Raw genomic sequence first — 25,964 nt, forward strand, 5'->3', positions numbered from 1 at the left:
TCATTAGATTATTATTTATAATGTGCAGATTACTGGGAAGGCAGGATTATGGGTACTAAGTCAAGATGCTTATTTGGAGAGCTGGGGCAGACATGATGGGCCAAATGGCTGCTTTCTGTACCATAACTGTTCTGAGATGCAGTCCAAAGTAATATAAAAGCATGTGTTGAAACAAGGTGAAGCAATTTTTTTTAGCACTCTAGATTTGATTTCTCTGCCAAGCTTACATGCAACATCTGACATTAATCTTCACTGCACTCCTGCTAGAACAATGAGAGTTTTATATTGGCTTCATTTCTGAAAAATGAACCTTTTGTAAGGATTTTTGCTAAAATTATGATACTTTATTTACAGTTGTTTAACTACTGAGCCCAGTATTGTACAAGAGGAAAAAAAATCCACAGTTTTTACCATAAACATTGCTCTTTTCTTTTTTTTGTTTCTTGTCTCAATTCCAATGTACATTATAGGCTGAATCAATTGTTTTTTTACAAGTATTGAAATCAAAATGATTCCAAAAAATTAGATTTACACAGTCTCCTGTTCAACATGTGGTTAAACCTCCCCTCCCCCTGCTAATTTAAACCTGCAACATAGAAATGATTTAACCCATGCTTGAATCTATTAAAATTCGAGAGGCAAAGAACTATCCCAAAAGTCACTATTTTAAAGTAAAATTAACAACTTTTTAGTTTTTAAGTCTAACAGAGAGAATAGCTAACTAACTATTTACAACTCATTTATCTAAACCTATCTTTTACCTTCCCCTCTACAGTACTGATCTGATTAAAACCCCCGATTAAGATTTACAGAAAAATTCACATTTCAAAGCCAGCCAGCTGTTGAATCTTCTCTGTAGATTTGCTCTCCAGGTCGGTGTCTTTCTTTTTTTTCCTGTGCAAGCTCCTTCTCCAGACAGGTTTCTCTCAAAGTTCTTACTAGTAGCCTACATCTGCTGGTCTTTCGGCAGTTCTCTTCCAACAGGTCAATTTTTTCCCAGTCTTATACCCCAAAGCATCGAATCATTTCACTGGTTTTAATATTGTCAAAATACCAAATTCAAACTTGATTAGAGTATCTTGGGACATAATTTAAGATTGTCAAATTTGAATTGTTTTTTTTCACATAGCAGTTCAGGTACTGCCAGCTGCTAGACCAAATGTTACATTGTAAATTCTCCAGCACTCTGTGTCCTTGCTAAGTCCTTAAATGTACAGTACTCTTTACACCTTCATAACACTCCTTTGGTCATTTTATATTTGAATTCACCTAACCTATCGTACCCATTATTTGTTTAGGATCTCAAAAGTATTGCACTGACAGGAGACCAATCAGCCTATCATGTCTGCACCAACTCTCCAAATGAGTGTGTCATTTTGTTCCATTTCCCTGCCTTCTCCCCAGAATGTTCCAGATTGTGCCTTTTTTCAAATAACAGCATTTTTCCATTACTAATCTCATTCCAGTGTGCACTCAAGCAGTTGTGTACCAGATCTTAATCACTCCCTACATGGAAAAGTTATTTTCTCTTTTTTTTTTTACTGCAACAGATATCCATTATAGTGCCTGTATATGGTATCTCAAAGTAATGGTCAGTGGCAGCTTTGAGTCTAAAACTGATCTAGCCAATGGAAGCCGTTGTATTCTTTGTTCTGTATTTGACCCCCTTTTTTTTGTCTGTGCTATTTATTGATTCTGTTGCATCTTCTTAATTCCTTATCTTTTAATTACATTGTGTCTTTTTTTTTTCAATGATGCTTTGAATTCTATTTTTGTTGCTGCTTTTCCACAAATAATTGTAAATCATTTAAATCTTTATTTTGGTAATAGTGTTCAAAATGATCAGCAAGAGCATACAATCTAGTTTGGAGTGTGGAATATGTGCAGAATTTATTTCTATTTTAGCTGGATTCCTTTTGTGTAGTAAACTTCTGTTTTAATGATGAAACCAAATCTGCAACATTGCATGCTTATATTTCAATGCAAGACTGCCAATTTTATTTTTATTTAGAAAACTGATCTATCAAACCAGATTTCAGTCCAGAGTCTGACTTGCCCAGTAATGAATGACATGTCTGGGATTTAGCCAGAACAGGAATAGAACGAATGCTGCTGCTGTTTTCATCAACCACATACTAGCCATTTAACCAACTGAGCGAACTTAAAAGATTGTATGGTATAGAAAATGTCATGATGGAATATCTTTCTAGTAGATCGAATGTCTTTTCTCATCTGTAAAGGCCTTGGTATTTATTTTTAAGGTATTTTATAATGACCTGAGTGCAATATTGATTTTAAATGTATTGTAAGCTTTAAGTAACTCCATTTAAGAACACCTTTTGGGACAGTACCATCACAAGAACTGCAGCTGTTCAAGAAGAACACTGACCATCTTCTGAGGGCGGAGGATAGTTATTAAATGCAATTGTGGCAGGATCACATGCATTGTTTTTAACAAAAGCCAACTGATCATCAATTTTGAACAGTGTTTGGATAGATTAAGAGCTCAGCTGAGCTGAAGTTGGAACTTGCAGCTGGTGCACTGATATTTTATAAAACTTGATTTGTTTCTCAGTAGATAGTAACCACCTTCTTTCTGCCTAGGAAAAGCTCATGGCAATAAATGATGCTCTCACAAATGAATATGAAGTGCGCAGAAGAATGTTAATCAAACGTTTAGATGTGACTATCCAGTCATTTGGGTGGTCAGACAAAGCCAAGGTAAGGGTCTAAAGAAACAGAATAAAATTTATCTTCAAATTGCTTTTGTACCTCCCAAACTCTGTATCCTAACTTTAAAAACTGAGGAACAAACTGTGATTTGAAGCAACATCGAAGTATGAAATAAATGCTTGGCAGTGAATGTGTTAAAATAAAGCAAAGAAATTTTAAGATTTTATCATTTGAGTGGTTAATTTATTATTGTTGCCTTCTGACTAAGTTATAAATATATGCGTGTTGACGCTTACTTTGAAACTGAATTTAAGTTGTGCTCCTGATGTTTAGATTCAACCTTTTACTGGAATCTCCGGGCCGGTCTAAAGTTTTAGGCAAAATCCATGATTCCTAACATTGGATGGGGTAGGAAAATTTGGAGGGAGGAGTTATTCTCTGGCTTCATGTTTCCCCAGTGAGAGTGGCTTAGCAGGCCACTCTGGAAAAGAGCATGCAGGTCAGGTTTTGAAAATATGTAGTCAAGCAGTGTGTGTCGTTATTCATATTCCTTTCTCCTTTTTAAAATTTATTCTCCTACTATTCTGTGTAACGACAACAATGTGCGAGACTGTGGGCAAATGCATTCTTCTCATTGTTTGTTGCATTCTGCCTCTGCTATTTCCCTAAGTGCTATCATTATCCTGCAATGCATTTTACACATTGCAGTGATGAGATATTGACTAATCATCTGGATACTGGGTGAGTTGTCTGCCCAAGATAATTAAAGGGTTGCAAACAATATTCTGTGATGTGTCACCTAAGATTAAGAATTTGCACTGCTGCTTGATATAATGTGTATTGTAAGTTGGTGTTGAATGAATATTTCATATTACCAAGGGATTCCATTCTGCACATCAGGTGGTGATAGTCCAATCCATTTTATAATTAAGACTAACATAATATTTGCTTTCCTAATTGCTTGCTGTACCCATGTGAATTGTGTTTTGTATACAATGGCATTGAGGTGTCTCTGGATAAATTTCCTGGTCTTGCTATTTTTAAAAAAAACTTCTTCAACTTCCAAAAAGAAAAGCTCTCAATGATTTGTCAAATACTCTTCCCTTTTTATAAATCCACACAGATGAAGTCTAATTGTATTATGATTTTCCCAAGTACTCTGCTGGCATGTTCCTAATAATAATCTGACTTTCTTCCTACAATTATGAAGTTCAGTTAATTGGCCTTTCTCTAGGTACATATATTCTTTCTCCCTACTTTCTTGAAGATTTTTTTTAATATTATCTCATCAATCTATGGCATGATTTTGTGGAGATAGAACATAGAACAATACAGCACAGAACAGGCCTTTCGGCCCACGATGTTGTGCCGAACATTTGTCCTAGCTTAAGCACCCATCCATGTACCAATCCAATTGCCGCTTAAAGGTCACCAATAATTCTGACTCTGCCACTCCCACAGGCAGTGCATTCCATGCCCCCACCACTCTCTGGGTAAAGAACCTACTCCTCTTCTCTTCCCCCCCCATACCTTCCACCCTTCACCTTAAATTTATGTCCCCTTGTAACACTCTGTTGTACCCGGGGAAAACGTTTCTGACTGTCTACTCTATCTATTCCTCTGATCATCTTATAAACCTCTATCAAGTCGCCCCTCATCCTTCGCCGTTCCAATGAGAAAAGGCCTAGCACTCTCAACCTCTCCTCGTACAACCTATTCTCCATTCCAGGCAACATCCTGGTAAATCTTCTCTGCACCCTCTCCAAAGCTTCCACATCTTTCTTAAAGTGAGGCGACCAGAACTGCACACAGTACTCCAAATGTGGCCTAACCAAGGCCCTGTACAGCTGCAACATCACTTCACAACTCTTGAATTTAATCCCTCTGCTAATGAACGCTAATACACCATATGCCTTCTTACAAGCTCTATCCACCTGAGTGGCAACTTTCAAAGATGCTTCTGGAGCAGGTGGGACTTGAATCTAGATTACATCACACTACCACAAGTCCTGAAAGGGCTATGTTTGTTATCTTGCAATCCAAGGAAACATATAGAATTTAGGGAAATCTGGAAGATCGAAAACAATGCATCCACTAACTCTAATTTTTTTTAATAAAAGCCCTTTAATTAGGCTATTGGATCAAGGGGATTTCTCACCTTTTGACCCATTAATTTCACCTGTACTATTTCTTTACTCATCTTTGTTAGGTTTCTCATTTACATGGACCCTGGGTTTTCCACTATTTCGAGAATTTTTGTTTTCTACAACTCCTAATGCACTCGTTTACTTTCATTAATCATTTTACATACCCATAGAAACTTTTAAATTGTCTTTTATCTCTTAGTTTACACTCATTCTGTTTCCTTAACAATTTCTTGGTTACACTACTTTGACGTGATGCCATTTTAACAAAATATTGAAAATCTTCTTAGCTAATTTGGTTTGTCTAACTTCATTTGGCTGCATATTTCTGAGGTTTTTATCCCTTTAAATGATATTCTGAGACAAAATATGAGTGAGTCACAGCATTTCCTTTTATTGCACATATGCTTATTCATGAGACCAAGAATACTCTTCAAATGCTTTCATCAACAAGCTGACAATTCAGCTCTGTTTTTGCTACTACATTATCACCTCCAATAACAACGACAACGCATGCTTTTACTGACCTCAGGAATATCGGACAACACTTTTAGAACTTGGGACCTATTAAGTATTTTAAAAATATAGTCCTTTCTGTTTTATAAATAGAGGAGGCAGTTTTGCAGTTGCAAGGTCTCTCAAATACCAGCGAGGTAAATGACCACCAGAATCATCTGTTGGATGTATGGGAAATGACCAGATCACAAGTCATTTCTTTGAAATAGTGCCATGGACTTTTATACCTGAGGGGGTTGAAGTTATATTTGGTTTTGCCTCCTTAATCTCGCTCTCATTATTTTACAACTGCCATTGTTCCCATGTGGTCATAAAAGGTTCACTGCTTCCTTGAAATCCATTTCCTGTGTGGTGACCTAGTGCGTATAGATGTTTTCAACACCATACTGATATCCTGAAAAATTTGTAGTACAACCCCACCTGAAAAAGTCAATCTTTCTTTTTTTTTCCGATTGCTTCAATTGGAAAATTTACTTTGCTATTCAATTGTAAATATGTAGTGGTTACCCAGACTTGGATTCTGCTCTCTCATTCTCTACTCAAATCTTTTCAGTACATTTCATATCCACACCAAGGAGAACCTTTTGGAATTGTAAGTTTCAGTCTTTTGTCCACCTCTACATATGGAGAAACAATAATTCAGGCTTTGCTGAGGTCCAGTCTGTCAATTTAAATTACACTCTCGGTTGGGGTATCATGGTCATCTGTAAAACCTGATCAATAAAATGTGGTGTTCTTATCGAAATTGTATGTAAGTTGTTTCCAGTTTAACTGGTCAGCCTTCCCACTGAACAGAACAATTAGTGTTAATATACTGGAAAGGAGTCCTATCCTTGTTGCAAAGAAAATATGTCAATTAAAACAAGAATAACGGAGTTTTACTTTTTAGGCAAATACAGATAATATGGCAAAGGTGTATCAACCAAAAAGGCACACTTTGTCCCAGGGATCTACTGTAACACTGGCACACCTCTTGGCAGCCCGTGAGGATTTATCCAGGATTTTGAAGACCAGCAGTGGTTCCTTAAGAGAACGGACATCCTGCGCCATTAATAAGGTAGGGTTTTTGATTTAAACATAACCTTTTAATTTAGAAATTGACTACATTTATAAAGTGATGCATTACTGTAGATGATGCTTGGAGTCATTCAATTCAAAAGGCAGTTTCAGTTTCCCATTGTAATTTTACATTGTAATTTCCCATGACATTTTGTTTGTTCATAGTATGTGGATGTTGTTGGTATAGTTATATTTATTACTGCTAAGTAGATTTTAGGGAGTGGTTGCATTGAACCTATACAGTGCAAGGGCTCCATTAGTATGGCTTTATGTGAGTTAAGTTTTGTTTCTGCGGCTATATACATGGATTTTAGGAAGGCATTTGATAAGGTTTCCCATGACAGACTCATTCAAAAAAATAAGGAGGCACGGGATACAGGGAAATCTGGTTGTCTGGATACAGATTTGCTGGCCCATAGAAGACCCCAGAAGAATACTGAAAGTATTCCACCTGGAGCTTGGCTATCAGTGGTGTTCCGCAGGGATCAGTTTTGGGACCTCTGCTCTTTGCTCTTTGTGATTTTTATAAATGACTTGGATGAGGAAGTGGAAGGGTGGGTTAGTAATTTTGCTGCTGACATGAAGATTGGTGGATTGGTAGATCGTGTAGAGGGCTGTTGTAGTTTGCAACAAGACATTGACAGGATGCAGAACTGGGCTGATAAGTGGCAGATGGAGTTCAACCTGGAAACTTGTGAAGTGATTCATTTTGGGAGGTCAAATTTGAATGCAGAATACAGAGTTAAAGTCAGGATTCTAGGCACTGTGGAGGAACAGGGGGATCTTGGCATCGAGTGGTGACCTTTTTATAGAGGTTTATAGAGGGGCATGGATAGGATAAATAGACAAAATCTTTTCCCTGGGGTCGGGGAGTCCAGAACTAGAGGGTGAGAGGGGAAAGATATAAAAGTGACCTAAGGGGCAACTTTTTCACGCAGAGGGTGATATGTGTATGGAACGAGCTGCCAGAGGATGTGGTGGAGGCTGGTACAATTGCAACATTTTAAGAGGCATTTGGAAGGGTATATAAATAGGAAGGGTTTGGAGGGATATGGGCCGGGTGCTGGTAGGTGGGACTAGATTGGGTTGGGATATCTGGTCGGCATGGACGGGTTGGACCGAAGGATCTGTTTCCATGCTGTACATCTCTATGATGTCCATAGATCCCTCAAAGTTGCCACCCAAGTTGATAGGGTTGTCAAGAAGGTCTATGGTATGTTGGCTTTCATTAGCAGGGGGATTGAGTTGTAAGACCCATGAGGTTATGCTGCAGCTCTATAGAGCTCTGGTTAGACCACACTTGGAATATTTTGCTCCGTTCTGGCCGCCTTATTTTAATGGTTGTGGAAGCTTTAGAGAGGATGCAGAGGAGATTTGTCTTATGAAGAAAGTTTTGAGGGTGTTATGGCTTTTCTCATTGGAATGAAAGAGGATGAGAAATGACTTGATAAAGGTGTACAAGATGATGAGAGGTATAGAGTGGATAGCCAGAGACTTTCCTAGGGCAGAAATAGTTATTGCGAGGGGGCATAATTTTAAGGTGTTTGGAGGGAGGTTTAGGGGAAATGTCAGATGTATGTTCTTTACCACTACCACTGGCAATGCACTCATGCACCCACCACCCACATACACAAGGGACATTTAAGCAACTTTTGGATAGGCACGTGGATGATGGTACAATGAAGGGTATGTAGATCTTTAGAATAAGATTAAAAGGTCGGCACAACATAGAGGGCAGAACGACCTATACTGTGCTGCACTGTTCTAAGTAGAATAGAAGGATAGAAAAAGGCTTGAGTCTAATGCAGAGTGGGAAACAACAGTGAAGTCATCAGTAACATGGTTATTTTAGTTATGACAACTCTAGGTAAAGGGGTTCACTAATGCTTTCAATAGAGGGCGTTTGGTCCTTGAATAGCCACTGTCAGATTGCATATGGTACCTGTGCTATTTTGCAGCCTTGCTGATTCTGGTCTGGGTTTGAAAGTTTCAGATCTTGCACAAATGCCATCAAATCATCATTGAAACAATTGCAGGATTGTGTTGAAGTTTGTTGGACATCCTGTCTTTGGAGCATAATACACACAGCCTCACAATGTACTGAGTCAAATGCTTTTGGTTGGTGAATGCTGCGAAGGGTTTCTGGTGGTGGTGTTGACGTTTTTCTCAGATTTATAGATAATGCAGACCACGACAGTGATTCCTCTGGAAAATCTAAAGCATACTGTCTCTGGGAGAATTTCTTCACTCACCGGAAGTAAGTGATTCAGGTGAATGAGTGTCAGGGTTTTTTTCTAAGAGGGAAATACCTTGATAAATCATACTGTGGAAACTATCTCCTTTCTTGAAGATTTTTACAATTGTGACATCTGTGAAATCTGGGCATTTGAAGGAGTTATTTTTCCTGTCTCGTTCACAGGATTAATGCATCTAGTAATGATGTGAGCAAAAAGCCACCAACTTACCTGGAATACCAGGCAGGACTTTGGATTTTGTTGTTTTTCATCCATTTGATTGTTTGCTACAGCTTTCTGATTGTAATATACCCATAGATGTTACTGCAGCTTTAGATGCAGCCTAGAAATTGTTAGCTGCCATATTGCATTCCCAGTTGATCAGTCTTTTTCTGGATATTTCTGTTGGAAAAGGTTTTTTTTTTAAAAAATTACAATAAATCAACTTCGCTACTCAAAGAAAAAAAAGACAGAACAAAACTGTGTGTATATACACACCACGACAAATTAAACAAACGAATAGGAATAATAAATCAAACTTCACAGCATAATAAAACAATAGCTCTCAACCTTATTGCGCAGTCATTTATTCAAAATTCTTCCTCTCGGTAATAGATTTACTAAATCAAATCCTCATGGCTATACAAAAGAGCTAATTAGAGTGGAAGACAAGTCTGCATCCAGGTAATCCAAAAAGGGTTGCTATGACTTATATAAAAATTCTGTTTTTGATGCACTGTAGTTGAGTAAATCCAGCGGGATATGCTGCACGACTAGCTTATGGCAACCTGACAGGTGCGGCGGTTTTTCGGGCACCCAACACTTCAGAACGTTTTTCCTTGCACAGAAAGTAAGGATGTTTTTTTGCCATAAGCATAAAGAAGATAAATTGGGCCGCCCAGGAGAAGGGAGACTGGGTTCACCTTAACTTTAGGCCCCGAGACCCCCTCTGTTACTCCTACCACAGCCCTTCAGTATGTACAAAGCCTGTGGCAAGACCACAAACAATGATTGAGATTATCCATGCTTATTTTACACTGAGGATACTCCCGCCTTAAATTTTGAGGCGTGATCTGGGGCTAGATGGGTCCTATAAAGGATCTTCAATTGCATGGCATGGTTCCTATTACAGATCTAAATCTTTCTAGTGTTTTTCACAAATGTCCTCCCATGTCTCAGAAGATCTCAACCCTACCTCTCTCTCCCAGACCTCATAAAGCCGCTCAGCCTCATCTGAGGGGCCATGCCCCAACAGTGAGAGTGCTTGTAACATAAAGCGCCCTCATATCAATATATGATCTGTAAGAGTTGGTTAAAGGTGTAGTTCCTTTTTTAAATAAAGTCCCTAATCTGGAAAAAATGAGAAATGTCTCTACGAGATAATTCATACTTAGGAGTTATTTGATCAAAGCATATCATTGTTTTTCCCCTCAAATAAATTACCCAAATGGGAAATGCCCCTAGATGCTTAGAGTTTAAACCCAGGATCCATCACCCCTGGCTTAAAACCGAGCATGCCAATTATAGTGGTGGATAGGTTTGAATAGATTGCCCTTGCTCTGCTGCATTGTGCTCCATACTTTTATGGTATTAATAATTATTGGATTATGACGACATTCCATAATTATCCTCATTTTGTCGAAGAACAGCAGGCTAATAAGGGGGCATTTTACCCGAGAAGCCTCAATTTTTAACCATATTGATGCTGGGTCCTCACAGACCCAGTCACTCTCAAAAGATAAAAGGGAGCTCAGTTGGTATCTTATGTCCAGGAGGTCCACTCCCCACCCCAAATCTATGGAGCTGTTGCAATTTGACTAGCTCGAACAGGGACCACCTATGATGCCAGATAATGGAGCTAAACCAGCCATTAAGTCTCCAGAAGTTTTGCCTATGAAAGATCAAAGGATGCATTTGTATAGGGTATAACCAACAATGAAGGATATTCATTTTAATGAGGGCTACTCAGCCTAACCAAGATGGTGGAAGTGACTCCCATCTTTGGTCTTGCTTAATTCTGTCAAACAAGTGGACAAAATTAGCCTTAAATAACCGATCAAAAACACCTAAATAAAGAAAACCCACCGCTGTGACCATTTAATGGGAAATCGTGATTCGCCCTTGATGTTGGGTATCCTTCTAAGATCCCCCATAGGCATAGCCTCCAATTTAGAAAAATTAATCTTACAGCCTGAAAAGGCACCAAATGATTTAATACGTTGTATCAAATGAGGTACTGAAACTACAGGGTTCAACAAAAAAAAACATAATCCACATACAATGTGATCTTGTGATTTTGATCCCATTTCAGGGGCAGTTCTTTTTAGGATCCCTACAGATTGGTGATTGATCCGCTTGCAGAAGTATGTAAAAAGCAATGGTCAAGGAGGACAACCTTGCCAACAGCCCCTACCTATATGAAAATTATTAGATCTCACACCATAATGAGAACCGTGGCTAGAGGATTGCTATAAAGGACCCGTACCCATCTAATAAAGGCTTCACCTCTACCAAACCATTCCAGAGTATAGAAAAGATATGGCCACTCGACCCGATCAAATGCCTTCTCCAGGGAGATCAGTAATCCCTGCACAGATTATTGCTGACACGCTTGGATCATTTTAAGTAGCCTCCTGACATTGTTGGAGGATCTGCAGCCCTTTATAAAACCTGTCTGGTTCTCTTTAACTGTGGAAAGCAACACAATTTCCAACCTTAGTGCAAGATTCTTGGACAAGATTTTAAAATTGGAATTTAAAAGTGAGATGGGCCTGTAGGAAGCACAGTCCTGAGTTTTTCCCTTTGTTAAGGATAAGAGAAATATTAGCCCCTCAAGGATGGCGGGAGGTGGTCATGACTGTATGAGTAACTGTATATGTTAAGCATCGACCTGACAATATAATTAGAAACTCTGTGGAATTCACTCGGAAGACCATCAGGGCCAGGCACCTTTCCGCTCTGAAGCAGCTACACAGCCTCCTGTACTTGCTGCATTGTTAAAGGAGTGTTCAGGAAAGACGCCTGCTTGGAAGTCACACCTGGAAATTCCAAGCTCTTAAAAGACTCTATCTTAGCCCACCCATCCTCACAACGTTTTGGACTGATCTGATTGAGTAAAATCTCCAAAATGCAGTGTTGGTCTTTTTAGAATCGCTGATAAGAGTTTCAGTCCATTCCCTGATTGAGGTAATGGAGGGAGGGCTTTTTTTTTTCTCTCTGGCAAAATATGCTACATACTTGCCCAGCCTATCACCATGATCAAACAACCTTTGTTTCGCAAAAGTGAGTTTCTTCCTACGTGAGCATGGAATTCAAAGTAGACTGAAGCGCTGTAAGCCGCTGCGGCTTACCCACTGTTGGTCTCTCAAAATATGCCTTCTCAGCTGCAAAGACAGTATTCGGAGACCTTTTGTGCATTCTGTCCACTGTGGGATCCATAAGATGGTTAAAATCTCCACCCGTAATAATGTGCCACAATGCAAGAAGACTCGGTTTGAAAAATATATCTATCAGGAATTTAAGGGGTATGCCGGGGACAATAAACATTCAAAATACAATACTCTTTCCCCATATATCAAGGCTTTAAGGATTACGAACTGCCCTTGCTCATCTTTAATATGATCTAGTAATTTAAATTCTTTCTAACAAGTATGGCCAATCCCCTACTCATAGTATTAAAAGAGAGAAATGCATCTGATCAAACCCACACTGCAAATGCTCTTTATCACTTAGGTGTGTCTCCTGCCATAGACAATGTCCGCCCTCTCTTTTTAAAGACTTAAAAAGTACCTTTTTCCTCTTAACTGGCAAATGGCTGCCCTTAAAGTTCCAGGTACACTGTGCCATTAACCATAACCCTCTGCAACGACATTTTGAACTCCTGAGAGGAAGAACTCGACTTGGAAATCGTTGAGCATCAATGAAAAAAGATTCACTGAGCCTAAAAGCTACTCAAACTAAAACTACTACAACTAATAAATTTTGAAGAACGATATATACAGAAAAACCAAAAAAATGAAACAAAATAAATAGTACCAAAGGCATCCAATGAGGGAATTTACCTGTTACCCACAAGGGGCGCTTACACATCCCCTCGCCATTGTCACCCCTTCCAGCTTGAGCTGCACCCCAAACTCGAGCAAAAGAAAGAAAATAGCTACATTAACAAAGAAGTTAAAAGTAAGTCCTCCACTCCTCCCCAACTACAGAGGAACCTTGATTATCTGAAAGACATGGGCGGGAGCATGTTGTTCGGATATCTAAATGTTTGGATAATCAAATGCAGGATAACACAGTTTAGCCAAGCATCGGGACCTTGCGATCATGTCCAAATAATCCAAAATTCGGATAATCGAATGCTGGATAATGGAGGTTCCTGTATATACATTTATGCTGATTAGTATCAGAAAAATATCCAACAACACTCCCTTTAAGAAAAGGGAAAAGCATTATTGTCCATGTAATTTAAACAATCCAACCTAGTTTAAAGGGTCCAGAAAGTTTTTCGTTTTTTTTCTGAAGAGTCAAATGAACGTTGTAAGTAAAACGAAACACTGCTGGATACCTTGCACAATACTGAATCCAAAGTCCCTCAGTCTTCTCTTAATATCATCAAAGGGCTTCAGTTTTTGAACCACTGCCACAGAAAAGTTCTGGAAAAACATAATGTTGGAGCCTCATGACTTAAGGCCTGCGGATCCCTTCCTTGTGTTCTGGAGGCTTCCAGAGCTTTTTGCTTGTACCTATAACTGTGGAATTGCATTAGGACCAGGCAAGGGAGTTGGTCCGAACCTGACCTGTGCACCACAGCTCTGAGCTGTCTCGATCTTAACCCGGCCTGCTTCAGCCTCTAAGCAAAGGAATCGTAACCAGCTTTCAAAAAACTCACTAGCTGACTGCCTTCTGCTCCCCCCGGCAGCCCAATAATACAGGTGTTCTTCCTCCTACCTCTATTTTCAAAATCGTCAACTTGCTCAGTTAAGATACTGACCTGTTTTTCAAGGGCCTGGATCCACTCCTTTGAGGAATTGATCATGGTCTCTCATACTGTGGTCCAGTGTTCGACCTCCTCCATTCTCTTTCCAAGGCCTTCAAGCTGCTGCTCATGTTCCTGAAACATAGCTGAGATCGGGTCCAACCTACTTCAGAACTTTTCTTCAATCGAAGCCTCAATCACTTCCCGCAGCTTCATGAACTCTGCAACCAAGATCTGGTAAGTAATTGGGTCCAACGAACCAGCAGAGGGAGTCGCAGCCATGGTCATGCTCGGTGTACCTGGCTGGTGTCCCACATGTTGGGACTTATTCGATCCTTTTCTATGTTTTGTCATCTCTACTGTACAAAATGGAATTAGTAATGGTTCTAAACCTGTTTAATGTCAGTTTTTACTAAAATGGCTTAAGTGGGGGGAGGAGGGATGGTTAAAGTACCACTTTGCTTGAGTGTGATGCAGAGCTCAGCAAAGCAGACCTTTCTGATCACTGCCATCTTTGATCAGTTGATCAGTTGTTCTTTCCTGTGTTGACGGATGAAATTATCATCCTTCAGATAAGTGCCATCCTGTGAACAAAGGAGATTTTGTCCATTTGATGACCCCATTGATGACCCTCATGGCTTTAAAAACCTTTGCACATATTGTTGGCTCTCTTCTTTTTATCATCTGAATTTTATTTGGCCTGAGCCATGAACTGTTAAAATTCTTGATTTGTGATCCAGATAATCAACTAGGAGATTCCATATTTTGGCAGAGTTCTGATCAAATCGATTCTGATGAAAATGATGCTGGAAGTTGATAGTTTGGACATAGATGTCAAGTGTAATTGACTTTGCTGGAGAGTTTCAGGCTTGCAATCCTTTCTTTGCCAATTCTCCATTATCACAGGAGTTGGCAAATGGACCCTAGTAAAAACACATGCATGGTTTTGTTTAATGTGAGGATTGTGGAATGCTGTCATTGTCCACATGATCTTGACTGGTTGGCTGGTCAGATTTTGGTGATATATTGAACAATGATGACTGGGCCACTTTGCCCATGCAGCATTCCTCCTCCTTCAGAGTGAGGGAGGGACATGGTCATCCTTCGCCTGTTATGACAGCACATTGCCCAGAGCCTGTCCCACAAATTTGCTACAACGGTTGGACCTTTAAGATATTCCTGGTGACATCGCTCAAGGGATCATCAAAATACTGAAGTCTCTGTTTAGTACAATGACAGTCAACTGAAGGAATTCAAAGTTTTAGTGGTTTTGTTACTGGACTAATAATAATTCTGGTGATAGCTTGCATTGTCAGGAAAAGTACTCTACATCTGATAGTTCCTTCTTCCAGACACTGAAAGGCTAACAGAATGTTTGGCCATTCTTTAAGTAGAAAATACTCTGAACACCATGAGAATTTCATATCTATTCCACTGATACAATTAGTAAGTCGCTTGTAAATGCAATTGCTACTATAATCAAAATATGAATATTGTAAAATTAAGATTTGCATCTATTTGGCTTCCGGTTGCAGCTTTGACCCTATTTTACAGTTTTAACACTGATCATTTATAGGTACAGGTAGGTAGCAAATGAATACACAAAGTAGTTCATTTATCAATTTATCATTGATTAAATTAATTGATAAATGATTAGCATTTTCATTACATTTGGGTTTTTTTTATGCCATTCTCCCTACATCTGGATCAAAGTAGTTTCAAACTACTTTACTGCATCTAATTGTCTGAGCTTTGGATGAAAATTGCTTCTCTCCGCAGCAAAAATCTTGCAGCTGAATGAGTAACCAGCTTGCACTGGCTTTTCTGGGGCCTGGGAGTGGGGGCCTAACACACCATTTCTGATGTATTGCACAAACTTGCAAAGTAGCACATCACATTGTAAGGCATTCTGAATATAATTGTATATTTTTGATGAAGTGCAGAATGGAAGCTTGCCTTCCATCCGCATTTGAAAAGAAAAATGTCAGTTAATGTTTCAGATGAATATTTATTAGCATGTTGTAAACCATGTGTTTATGTTCAGGAAAGCATATTGTGTAAGCACTAAAATTGATAAATGAGTGTTGTGAAAAGGTTTGAGCAGAGTGTTAGATAAGCAAGTTGAACATCAAGGTCTAGATGGCTGTTTTAGTGTATAGTGCCAACATGATACTTAAAGAATATTTTTTCATTTTAATCACCAAAAGTAAAGACTGCATTGGATCTTACTGTATACCTAAACTTCTATAACATCAAACCTATAGCTACTTGGATGCTTTCGTAGATTTTGCAATTCTCTAGTCATTGGTAGACAATTTGCTGCTTCTCCTTCTCTACCTTTTTGTTTTTATCTATCTTGTCCAAGTAAGTGGAGAAAAACATGCATTAAAAAAAATTGCATTCCCATGAAAGTGAGTCTATATTTCTTTCTGATTTGGAACACTTGCACTAAATTGATTTAAGTTTGTTCTTGATGTTATTATGGTAGTTTTGCCTCAGTGCCAAAACTGGCAGGCTTTGAATAAAGCTTGGATGGATGGTTGCATTCACATGTTGTGGTGAGCTTGCCCAGTATGCTAGTCAACTCTTCATCTCTCTTAATATATCTAGGAATAAGGTTTTTTTTAAACTGAGAACTCTTCTTGATTGAAGTAGAATGCTACTGCATTTAGATATCACACTTTAAAGAAAACTGTGTGCTTGAAGCATTTTGAAACACTGCCCTTTTGAGTGAATTAAGTTTTTGAGGTTGGGGAGATTAACGCATCAAAACACTGATAATGTGTCCCAAGTTTGGCCGAGCTACTTCTGCTTCTGCGGGTATGGCATTTTCCTTCAGTTGCTTACCATGTGCATTCCTTAGACTATCAATTTGTTTCTTGTCTTGGCTCAAAAGTATATAATGACTAAATTTTTTTGGCACTTGACTGTTTTTTTAAAAATAAATTACACAAAATAATAAGTGAAGAGGTTTGACTGGAAGGAATTAAATTCTTGTAAAACTCTACCTCATCTTCTGTCTTTTATGTCAGTAAAGTCACTTGATGAGGCTTGGTAATTCAACAAATAGTTGACAATTAGTTCTTCAAAGTTAAAGCTCTAGTGCTAAAACATGCAACTATCTTTTAACAAATAAAACATTTCCGGCCATAGGGTTTTGTACCAGTTCTTGTGTCTTATTCTGTAGCTTCCCTCATTCTCAATGGAAGGCCACAATGTGGCTGTAGTTCTTTTCTCATTTATATTCCATTCCAAGTTAGTAAATCTCTGAGAACATATTATCTGTAAAGGTCAGCAAATGGTCAGTTTTTAAAAGAAACGTGCTTTGCTGCTTTGACCCCACATTGTAGTTTTCTTTGACAGGTCATGATGGGAAGAGTGCCAGATCGAGGAGGTCGGCCATCTGAGATAGAAGCACCACCACCAGAGATGCCACCGTGGCAGAAGAGACAAGATGGAGGGCGAGGTGGGGGGCGTGGTGGAGGTGGTTGGGGTGGTGGCCAGGGAGGTGGCAGGGGTGGTGGAGGGAGAGGTGGCCAGGGTGGAGGCTGGGGTGGGGGTGGCCAGGGTGGAGGCTGGGGTGGGGGTGGTCAGGGTGGAGGCTGGGGGGGTGGGGGTGGCCAGGGTGGAGGCTGGGGTGGGGGTGGAGGAGGCCAAGGTGGTGGTTGGGGTGGGGGTGGTGGTCGGGGTGGAGGTGGTGGTCATGGAAGTGGAGGTGGTTATGGAGGAAGAGGTGGTTATGGAGGAAGAGGTGGCTATGGAGATATGGGAAACTATGGAAGAGGAGGATATAGACGGTACTGAATGGGTATTGCAATCTATTTGTGATGCTTGTATAAAGAATGAACTCTTCTAGTTACATTCATTTGTCACTATAGTAGAGTGTGAATGTTGAACCTGCAACTGTAAATTGATTATTTTATCTATTCAATTGAGAAAGAAATGCACCATGATGTCCTTTTTAAGGTAGATAATTGAAGACTTTTTTAAGACTGCTCATAGATATAAGACCTAAGATAGAAACTGTTTACTACTGTAACAAAAATCTTTTTTTACATGTTAATTGTTGAAACTTGCTTTTTCTATGAGAATGTGATTATGAAAGTGTTTTACTTTGGAAATGTTGGAAGGTTCTGAAGAGCTGTGACCAGTCAATTTTTTTTTAATGGAAAGGTTTTAGACATGTAGTGAATAAAAAAGACATTAAGAAATACTTGGATTTTGTATGGCCTTCTTGTGCGACTCTGCAGTTCTCCAGCTCAACATCTGCATCCATAGGATTGGAAAATATCCAAAAGCTTTGTTATTGTCTTGTTTCCCTTAGCCTAGGATAAATTTCATCTGGGCTTGGAGAGTTAAATCTCCCAATAACTTTCTCTCCTTCTGTTGTCTTGATCAGGTGAGAAGGAGTGAATCAGTTGCCCTCTTTTCACCCTCCACAGTTGTCTGTAACATACATTTATTTTTTTAAACACTGGGCTAGATCTCTTCCTAATTGCAAAGTAGTTAAGTATTTTCTCCTCTTGAAGTAAGGAGTCAATCATGAGAGAGAGCAAGGGAGCATGTTTATTACCAGCCAAACCTGAGAAAAAAATAAAAAAGACACCAAGGCCAAGTGCCTGGCATCCATTCAGTGTCTCAAAAAAGTATTGTGTTCAGGAAGGGAAAGGAACACTGTTTAAAGTTGATAGGGCATTGTTGAGGTGCAAGGTTTTAACCTGACATTCCAGTTGTTTAGTTGATGACAGGAAATATTGTAGTTATCCTTTTAACTTCTGATGTGTTTCTTTTTCATAATAGTGTATACCAGTGTAATTGCTGAAATATTTAGACAATCTTTTTAAGGTTAACTTTGAGGTAGAGTATTACATGGATACAACTAGTGAGGGGCTGAAATTCATGGTACGGTTCAAGATGCCATATGAGCAGAAGCCTAATTGATCTCTAAACGAATAAAGAAAAAAAAACAGTTATGGTAATTCCATGAGTGCTACAGGGGAACTGAGGTGCACACAAGGGGAGGTTGTCACTGACTCAGACCTGATGCATCTTAAACATTCGCAGCCAATTCTTCCATTTCCCTCCGTTTTCTATTGCCTACTGTTTTTGTTTTTCAAACTAGCATTTTAATTTCAGATAAAAAAATTAGACATTTGACTCTCATACAGTCTCACTGACCATTGTATACGTGAGAAGTTGTCAACAACTACATGGTGCTTATAGTGAAGTAAGTGCTATAGGTGTGTCTAATACAGGAAATGATGGTGTGGTAAATTTTGTGTCACACTAATTATAGTGTTCATTCAATAATGAACTTAAGAAATCTGTACCTTTTTAATGTTGGTGTGAATTGTGCATCAAAACATCTAATATCACAAAAAAGTTCATTTCCTCATCATAACATTTATGTACAGGATAACACCTTGATTCTTAAATGTTGATCTGTTGCCTGAAGAGCTTGGGTTGACTTCTACAGGAGATGTATGGAAAATTCCAGATTTTTGGTCAAAAATAGTGGATCGACTTTTACTCGAGTGTGTGCAGTAGTAATGTCACCAGGAGCTTTTTTTTGTTTGAGAGAGTGTGAGTGAGTTTTTGGCCTGTCATCAGTGTTGCATCCTTAGTTTCATCTTTGCTCTTTGCCAAAGCACCTTCTTGAAATACAAATGAGCCTGTATTTTCCATCTGCAAAGTTGTTTTTAGAATCTGGCCTACAATTAAGAAGCCTATTGTCCAATATGTGACGATTCATCTAAAGATATAAATCAAAACAGTAGATTAGGGCCTTTTTACACTTCCCATGGGATCTTGCTGGCTGATTTCATTGTCTTTTGTAAAATGTTAATTTTAGCTGGGGTTACTGTGGTCTAACCCACCTTGGTTTCACAAGGTGAAGCCTGTGGTCATTTTAAGATAGTGTTTTGCTGCTTTTTTTTTTAAAGCTGTTTCAGGCCATGAAAATTCTAAGTATTGAATTGGATAAACAAATCTAAAAACTCAATAATGCTTATTTTATATCATTATGACACTTAATCTAATATATTCCTCTCAGATTGCAACATTTGTCATGTCTAGTTTGCGAAAACAGAATACAAAGTTATCAATAATAACACTAATTTCTTTCCAAACAGCACGATCTATCCTTGAGTTCTTTAATAGGCCCTTTTTTGTTACCATTTAGTGCTTTTTTAAAGCTTTATTTTCCTTGATTTTATTTACTGGTATTTGAACATGCTTTGTACATGACTTCCTAACTTTATATGTTTATGCCAACACTTCTGTGTTCCTCTAGGCTTTCTGAAGTGTTAAGTTTATGGGATTTGTCATATGCTTTCCTTTTACGCTCCTTGACCTCCATGGAACTCTGGAGTTTTTTGTCCCACCCTGTTTAATGGGATGTACTTGTTTTGGAACAAAACACAATGTACTGGAGAATCTCCGCAAAATTAGACTTGCCTCAGTTGAGTACTTTTCTCCTTTGGTTTATGCTCATTAAGATCACTTCCATTGCCAGCTTTGTCCTCAAAACTAACACTAAGTCCCCAGTTGTCCTGTGTCATGTTGGAATTGCTATATATTGGTAAAATGCATTCTGGATAACTTTCATTAAGCATTCTGCCCACAACTGTCTTTCACACTATGTCCCAGTTAATAATGGGATAGCTGAAATGTCCTTTTATTTCAGTTTTGTTGTGTTTGCACCTCTTGAGATTTGCCAACGTATTTACTGTTCTAGATGACAATTTAGGAATCTGTTATACCCCACTACCAGTTTGATTTGTATCTACTTTGCTCTTCAGTTCAACCCATATTGACTGACTTGTTTTTTTTAACCTCACCCACTAATTGTTCTGTCATTCATCATCTTGAATTAATATCTACAGCTGATGAAATGCTTGTCTATGCCTGTCCCTACAGATGTTGCTTTTCCTCTTTTTCTAACCTGTCCTATCTGATCCCCACCCCACTACTCGACTGTGCAGCTGAACCATCAATGTGAGTTTCAATTTGGCTGCACTCCCAGGGGAACTATCATTCTCCAGTAATCAGAACTGAATGCCAGTTGAAAGGAGAGGGCGAGAGAGAGAATGTCATGTGATCCCTCCCCTATGCAGTCATTGCGATATCTCTTTTATTTTATGGGGAGATGGTGGCCTCGTGGGTTTATCGTTGGGATATTAATCCAGAAACTCAAGTAATGTTCTCAGGACCCAGATTGGGATCTCACCATGACAAATGGTAGAATTTGAGTTCAATAAAAAATCAGGAATTGAGTCTAATGACCATGAAACCACTGTCAATTATAAAAACCCATCTGGTTCATTAATGTCCTTTTTGGGGAAGAAAATTGTCATCCTTACCTGATCTGGCCTGCATGTGACTCCAGACCCACAACAATGTGATTGATTCTTAACTGCTCTTTGGGATGGGCAACAAATGCTGGCTGAGACATCAAAACCTTCATACCATGAATGATTGGAAAACAAATCCATATTGTTCCTCAAATACTGTCCCTAAAGCAGCTCTACCTCCACTTTACTTTAGTCTCTTAAAACACTCCTTAAAATCCTACCTCCTTGACCATGCTCTTGAACGTTGGCCTGAGCATCTCCTTAAGTACTTCAGTGTTTTATCTAATTTTATAATGTTGCTGTGGTATACAGGGCGACCACCATGTTTGTGAAATCATTTTCCGGGGTTTCAGTTACCCATGGTTGCCTGTGGCCCGATCAGTAAAAAGGAAATGTTCCAGAACCAGGCACCAGGAGGCTACTGGGAAGGTAAATTTGCCATTTTAAATTAACGGATTAGCTCCTATCCGTGATTTCGGCCTCTCACACTAGGTCCTGGAATGTATCCCCTGCCACTGCAGAGGGTGCTTTTTAACAGGTTTAAATTTATGACGCCATGCATGGAATGCAGCTGTTAAAACAACCATTAGAGGGAGCTCCTGTCACTGATTTCAGTTATGAAACGTTAAAAAAAATCACAACGCCAGGTTATAGTCCAACAGGTTTACTTGGAAGCACTAGCTTTCAAAGCGCTGTTCCTTCCCACCTGAAGAAAGAGCAGCACTCCAAAAGCTAGTGCTTCCAAATAAACCTGTTGGACTATAACCTGGTGTTGTGCGATTTTTCTTTTAAGTTTGTAAAATTTGAGAGGGAGAGGGTACAGTCGGAAGTGACAGTACTTCTGTTGAATATAGGGAACTAAGGAGCTATGAGGGAGGAGCTAGCCAAAGTTCAACGGTGCACTACCTTAGCAGGGATGACCGTGGAGGAACAATAGCGGATATTTCTTTGTATAATGCAGAAGTTGCAGGATCAGTTCATTCCTAAAAGGAAGAAAGATCCCAGGAGGATGCATGGGTGACCGTGGCTGATGAGGAAAGTTAAAAAAACATATACTTTTTCTCTTTTAACTTAGCAGAGATAAGTGGGAAAACTGAGGACTGGGAAGCTTTTAAAGAGCAAAAGAGAATTACTAAGAAGGAAATACGCAGAGGAAAAATGAGGTACGAAGTTAAACTGGCCAATAATATAAAGGAGGATAGTAAAAGCTTTTTTGGGTATGTGCAAGGCAAACAAATGGTTAGGACTAAAATTGGGCCCTTGAAGACAGAAACAGGGGAATATATTACGGGGAACAAACAAATGGCAGAAGAATTAAATGGGTACTTCAGATCTGTGTTCACTGGGGAAAACACAAGCAATCTCCCTGAGGTAACAGTGGCTGAAGGACCTGAACTTACAGGAATTTATATTTGCCAGGATTTGGTGTTGGAGAGACTGTAAGGTCTGAAGGTTGATAAATCTCCGGGGCCTGATGGTCTACATCCCAGGGTACTGAAGGAGGTGGCTCGGGAAATCGTGGATGCGTTGGTGATTATTTTCCAGAGTTCGATAGATTCGGGGTCGGTTCCTGAGGATTGGAGGGTGGCTAATGTTATACCACTTTTTAAGAAAAGTGGGAGAGAGAAAGCAGGAAATTATAGACCAGTTAGTCTGACCTCAGTGGTGGGAAAGATGCTGGAGTCTATTATAAAGGATGAAATTACAGCACATCTGGATAGTAACAGGATAGGACAGAGTCAGCACGGATTTATGAAGGGGAAATCATGCTTGACTAATCTTCTTCTGGAATTTTTTGAGGATGTAACTCTGAAGATGGACGAGGGAGATCCAGTAGATGTAGTGTACCTGGACTTTCAGAAAGCTTTTGATAAAGTCCCACACAGGAGGTTAGTGAGTAAAATTAGGGCGCATGGTATTGGGGGCAAAGTACTAGATTGAATTGAAAATTGGTTGGCTGATCGGAAACAAAGGGTAGAGATAAATGGCTCCATTTCGGAATGGCAGGCAGTGACCAGTGGAGTACCGCAGGGATCCGTGCTGGGACTGCAGCTTTTTACAATATATGTTAATGATCTAGAAATGGTATCAGCAATAACATTAGCAAATTTGCTGATGATACAAAGCTGGGTGGTAGGGTGAGATGTGATGAGGATGTTAGGAGATTACAGGGTGACCTGGACAAGTTAGGTGAGTGAGCAGATGCATGGCAGATGCAGTTTAATGTGGATAAATGTATGGTTATCCACTTTGGTGGCAAGAACAGGAAGGCAGATTACTACCTCAATGGAATCAATTTAGGTAAAGGGGCAGTACAGAGAGATCTGGGTGTTCTTGTACACCAGTCAATGAAGGCAAGCATGCAGGTACAGCAGGTAGTGAAGAAGGCTAATAGCATGCTGGCCTTCATAACAAGGGGAATTGAGTATAGAAGCACAGAGGTGCTTCTGCAGCTGTACAGGGCCCTGGTGAGACCACACCTGGAGTACTGTGTGCAGTTCTGGTCTCCAAATTTGAGGAAAGACATTCTGGCTATTGAGGGAGTGCAGCGTAGGTTCACGAGGTCAATTCCTGGAATGGCGGGATTACCTTACACTGAAAGACTGAAGCAACTGGGCTTGTATACCCTTGAGTTTAGAAGACTGAGAGGGGATCTGATTGAGATGTATAAGATTATTAAAGGATTGGACACTCTGGGGGCAGGAAACATGTTTCCGCTGATGGGTGAGTGCTGAACCAGAGGACACAGCTTAAAAATACGGGGTAGACCATTTAGGACAGAGATGAGGAGAAACTTCTTCACCCAGAGAGTGGTAGCTGTGTGGAATGCTCTGCCCCAGAGGGCAGTGGAGGCTCAGTCTCTGGATTCATTTAAGAAAGAGTTGGATAGAGCTTCTCAAAGATAGTGGAATCAAGGGTTATGGAGATAAAGCAGGAAGAGGATACTGATTAGGAATGGTCAACCATGATCATATTGAATGGCGGTGCAGGCTCAAAGGGCTGAATGGCCTACTCCTGCACCTATTGTCTATTATCCCAGTCCAACACTGGTGCCTCCAAATCAGTTATAATACATTCAAGTTGTTACCAAAGATGAAAAAAAAATGCATACTTCTAACTACTGGAAGATATTGGATTTTTATTTAAACATTGTTTTCTTTATTAGCATTTTAACTGTAATATTACGTCAATGCTTTAGAAGCTTTTTATTTTATTAATTTATTTTGAGCTCAAATGATTGTTATTGGAATTCTGAAATGTTCAGCATACTCTGTCCAGTTGTGGAGTTGCATTTGATAATATTTGAGCAACAAGTAGTTAGCTGTTTCACAATGCTACTATTCAGTAGCCATATGGGTGGTATTTGTCTTTAACAGGATACTCCTATTGAGCCAAAAAGGCATTCTGCGTGTCAGATATGAGTGATACGGTATATGAGTTTCAGTGTTGCAGTGATGCCAGATACAGTTGGCAGATCATATCAAAATCAATCCTTTTGATTGATCAGAATAGGCTACACAGTAGAGTACTGACTACATAACTGTCTGGTCCTGGCAAAGCGCAGAACGTATGTTTAACATAAGACGTTGCAGTGCACTTACTGAACAACCTTGATTGTGCTAATAGTTACACTATGAGCCAATTGAACATTACCAATTATGCTGGCATTCATAAGCCTTTGTGAGAAATAGGAACATTTCTAGCCATTATACACTTTAAGTAATCTGAACTGTCAGTTGACAAGTGCCTACATCCTCATGGACTTCATTCTGGTGTCTTAATATAAGTGCCTCATGGAAAAAGTTGATGCATTTGTTTTAATTTCCCACAACTCCATCAATTCAGGAAAGGACTGGAAGATAGCAAGTGTAACTCCTGCAATCAAAATCAGGAGTTAGAAAGCAAACTTACAGGCCAGTTAATTTAAAATCTGTTATAGAGAAGATGTTGGAAACCGTTATTGAAGAAGTTATAACAGGGCAAAGTTCAACAATAATCAGGCAGAGTCAACATGGTTTTCTGAAGGGAAATTGTGTGGAGGCCACACATGCAGGGAAACTGATGGAAGAACTATACTTATTTTCCAGAAGACATTTGATAAAAGGACATATCAAAGGTAATTGTGAAGCATGAAAGCTCATGGTATAGGCAGTAATATTGGCATGAATAGAAGATTTGGCATGCAGAGTAGGTATAAATGATTCTTTTTCAGCTTGGCAAGGTGGAGTGCGTGGTGTGCCAGTGAAATCAGTGCTGGAACCTCAGTTGTTTACAACTTGTATAAACATCTGGTTGAAGGGATGGAAGGTAGGGTTGCCAAGTTTGCTAATGACATAAAGGCAGGTAGGAAAATAAGTTTGTGGAGTGGACATGAGACTACGAAGGGTTATAGATAAAATCATTACAGTACTGAAGAAGCCTTTCAGAACATTTAAGTCTGAAAAGCCAAAATATCCTGTTGCCCACACCAGGTCTCACTTTCCCATATTAGACACATAGCCTTGAAAGTTAAACGAGTGAACAAAGATGTGGCAAACAGAATATAATTCTTTGGAAGATATAAAATTGTCCATTTTGGCAGGAGGAATAAAGAAATATATTATGGAAATAGTGTGAGCTTGTAAATCTGAGAATCAGGGATCCTAGTGTGTGATTCACAGGCTGGTATGCAGGTGTGGTGAGGAATTAAGGAAGCTGAGAATATATAATTTATTGCAAGGGGGAGTCAATACAAAAGCAAGGATAATATGCTTCAGTTATACAGGGCATTGAGTCTGCATCTTGAGGAGAATGTGCAAAATTAGCCACTTATTTTAAAGAAGGGCATAAATATGTTAAAAGCTATTCAGGGAAGATTTACCAGACTAATACCTGGAATGGGCGAATTACCTAAGCAACTTGATTAAAACCTACAAGATCCTGAGAGGTCATCTCAAGGACAGAGAGGATGTTCCCCTGTAAACGAAGAATTTAGAATGAGGAGTCACTGTTTAAAAATAAGGTGCTGCCC

General features: G+C 39.3%; 1 protein-coding gene across 1 annotated transcript in view; it reads left to right on the forward strand.

Annotated features, from left to right (window-relative positions):
• The window catches only part of fam98b (family with sequence similarity 98 member B), a 35,481-nt gene extending 17,667 nt beyond the window's left edge, over positions 1 to 17,814 (forward strand). Inside the window, exons 6-8 of the mRNA XM_072569051.1 lie at positions 2,605 to 2,721; positions 6,223 to 6,390; positions 16,965 to 17,814. Of these exons, the coding sequence (XP_072425152.1) occupies positions 2,605 to 2,721; positions 6,223 to 6,390; positions 16,965 to 17,405 (726 nt within the window). The 3' untranslated portion in view covers positions 17,406 to 17,814. The remainder of the gene's footprint in view (positions 1 to 2,604; positions 2,722 to 6,222; positions 6,391 to 16,964) is intronic.
• The last annotated feature ends 8,150 nt before the right edge of the window (positions 17,815 to 25,964 follow it).

Source organism: Chiloscyllium punctatum, chromosome 4 (genome assembly GCF_047496795.1).
Source record: "Chiloscyllium punctatum isolate Juve2018m chromosome 4, sChiPun1.3, whole genome shotgun sequence".
Classification (NCBI taxonomy): Eukaryota; Metazoa; Chordata; class Chondrichthyes; order Orectolobiformes; family Hemiscylliidae; genus Chiloscyllium; species Chiloscyllium punctatum.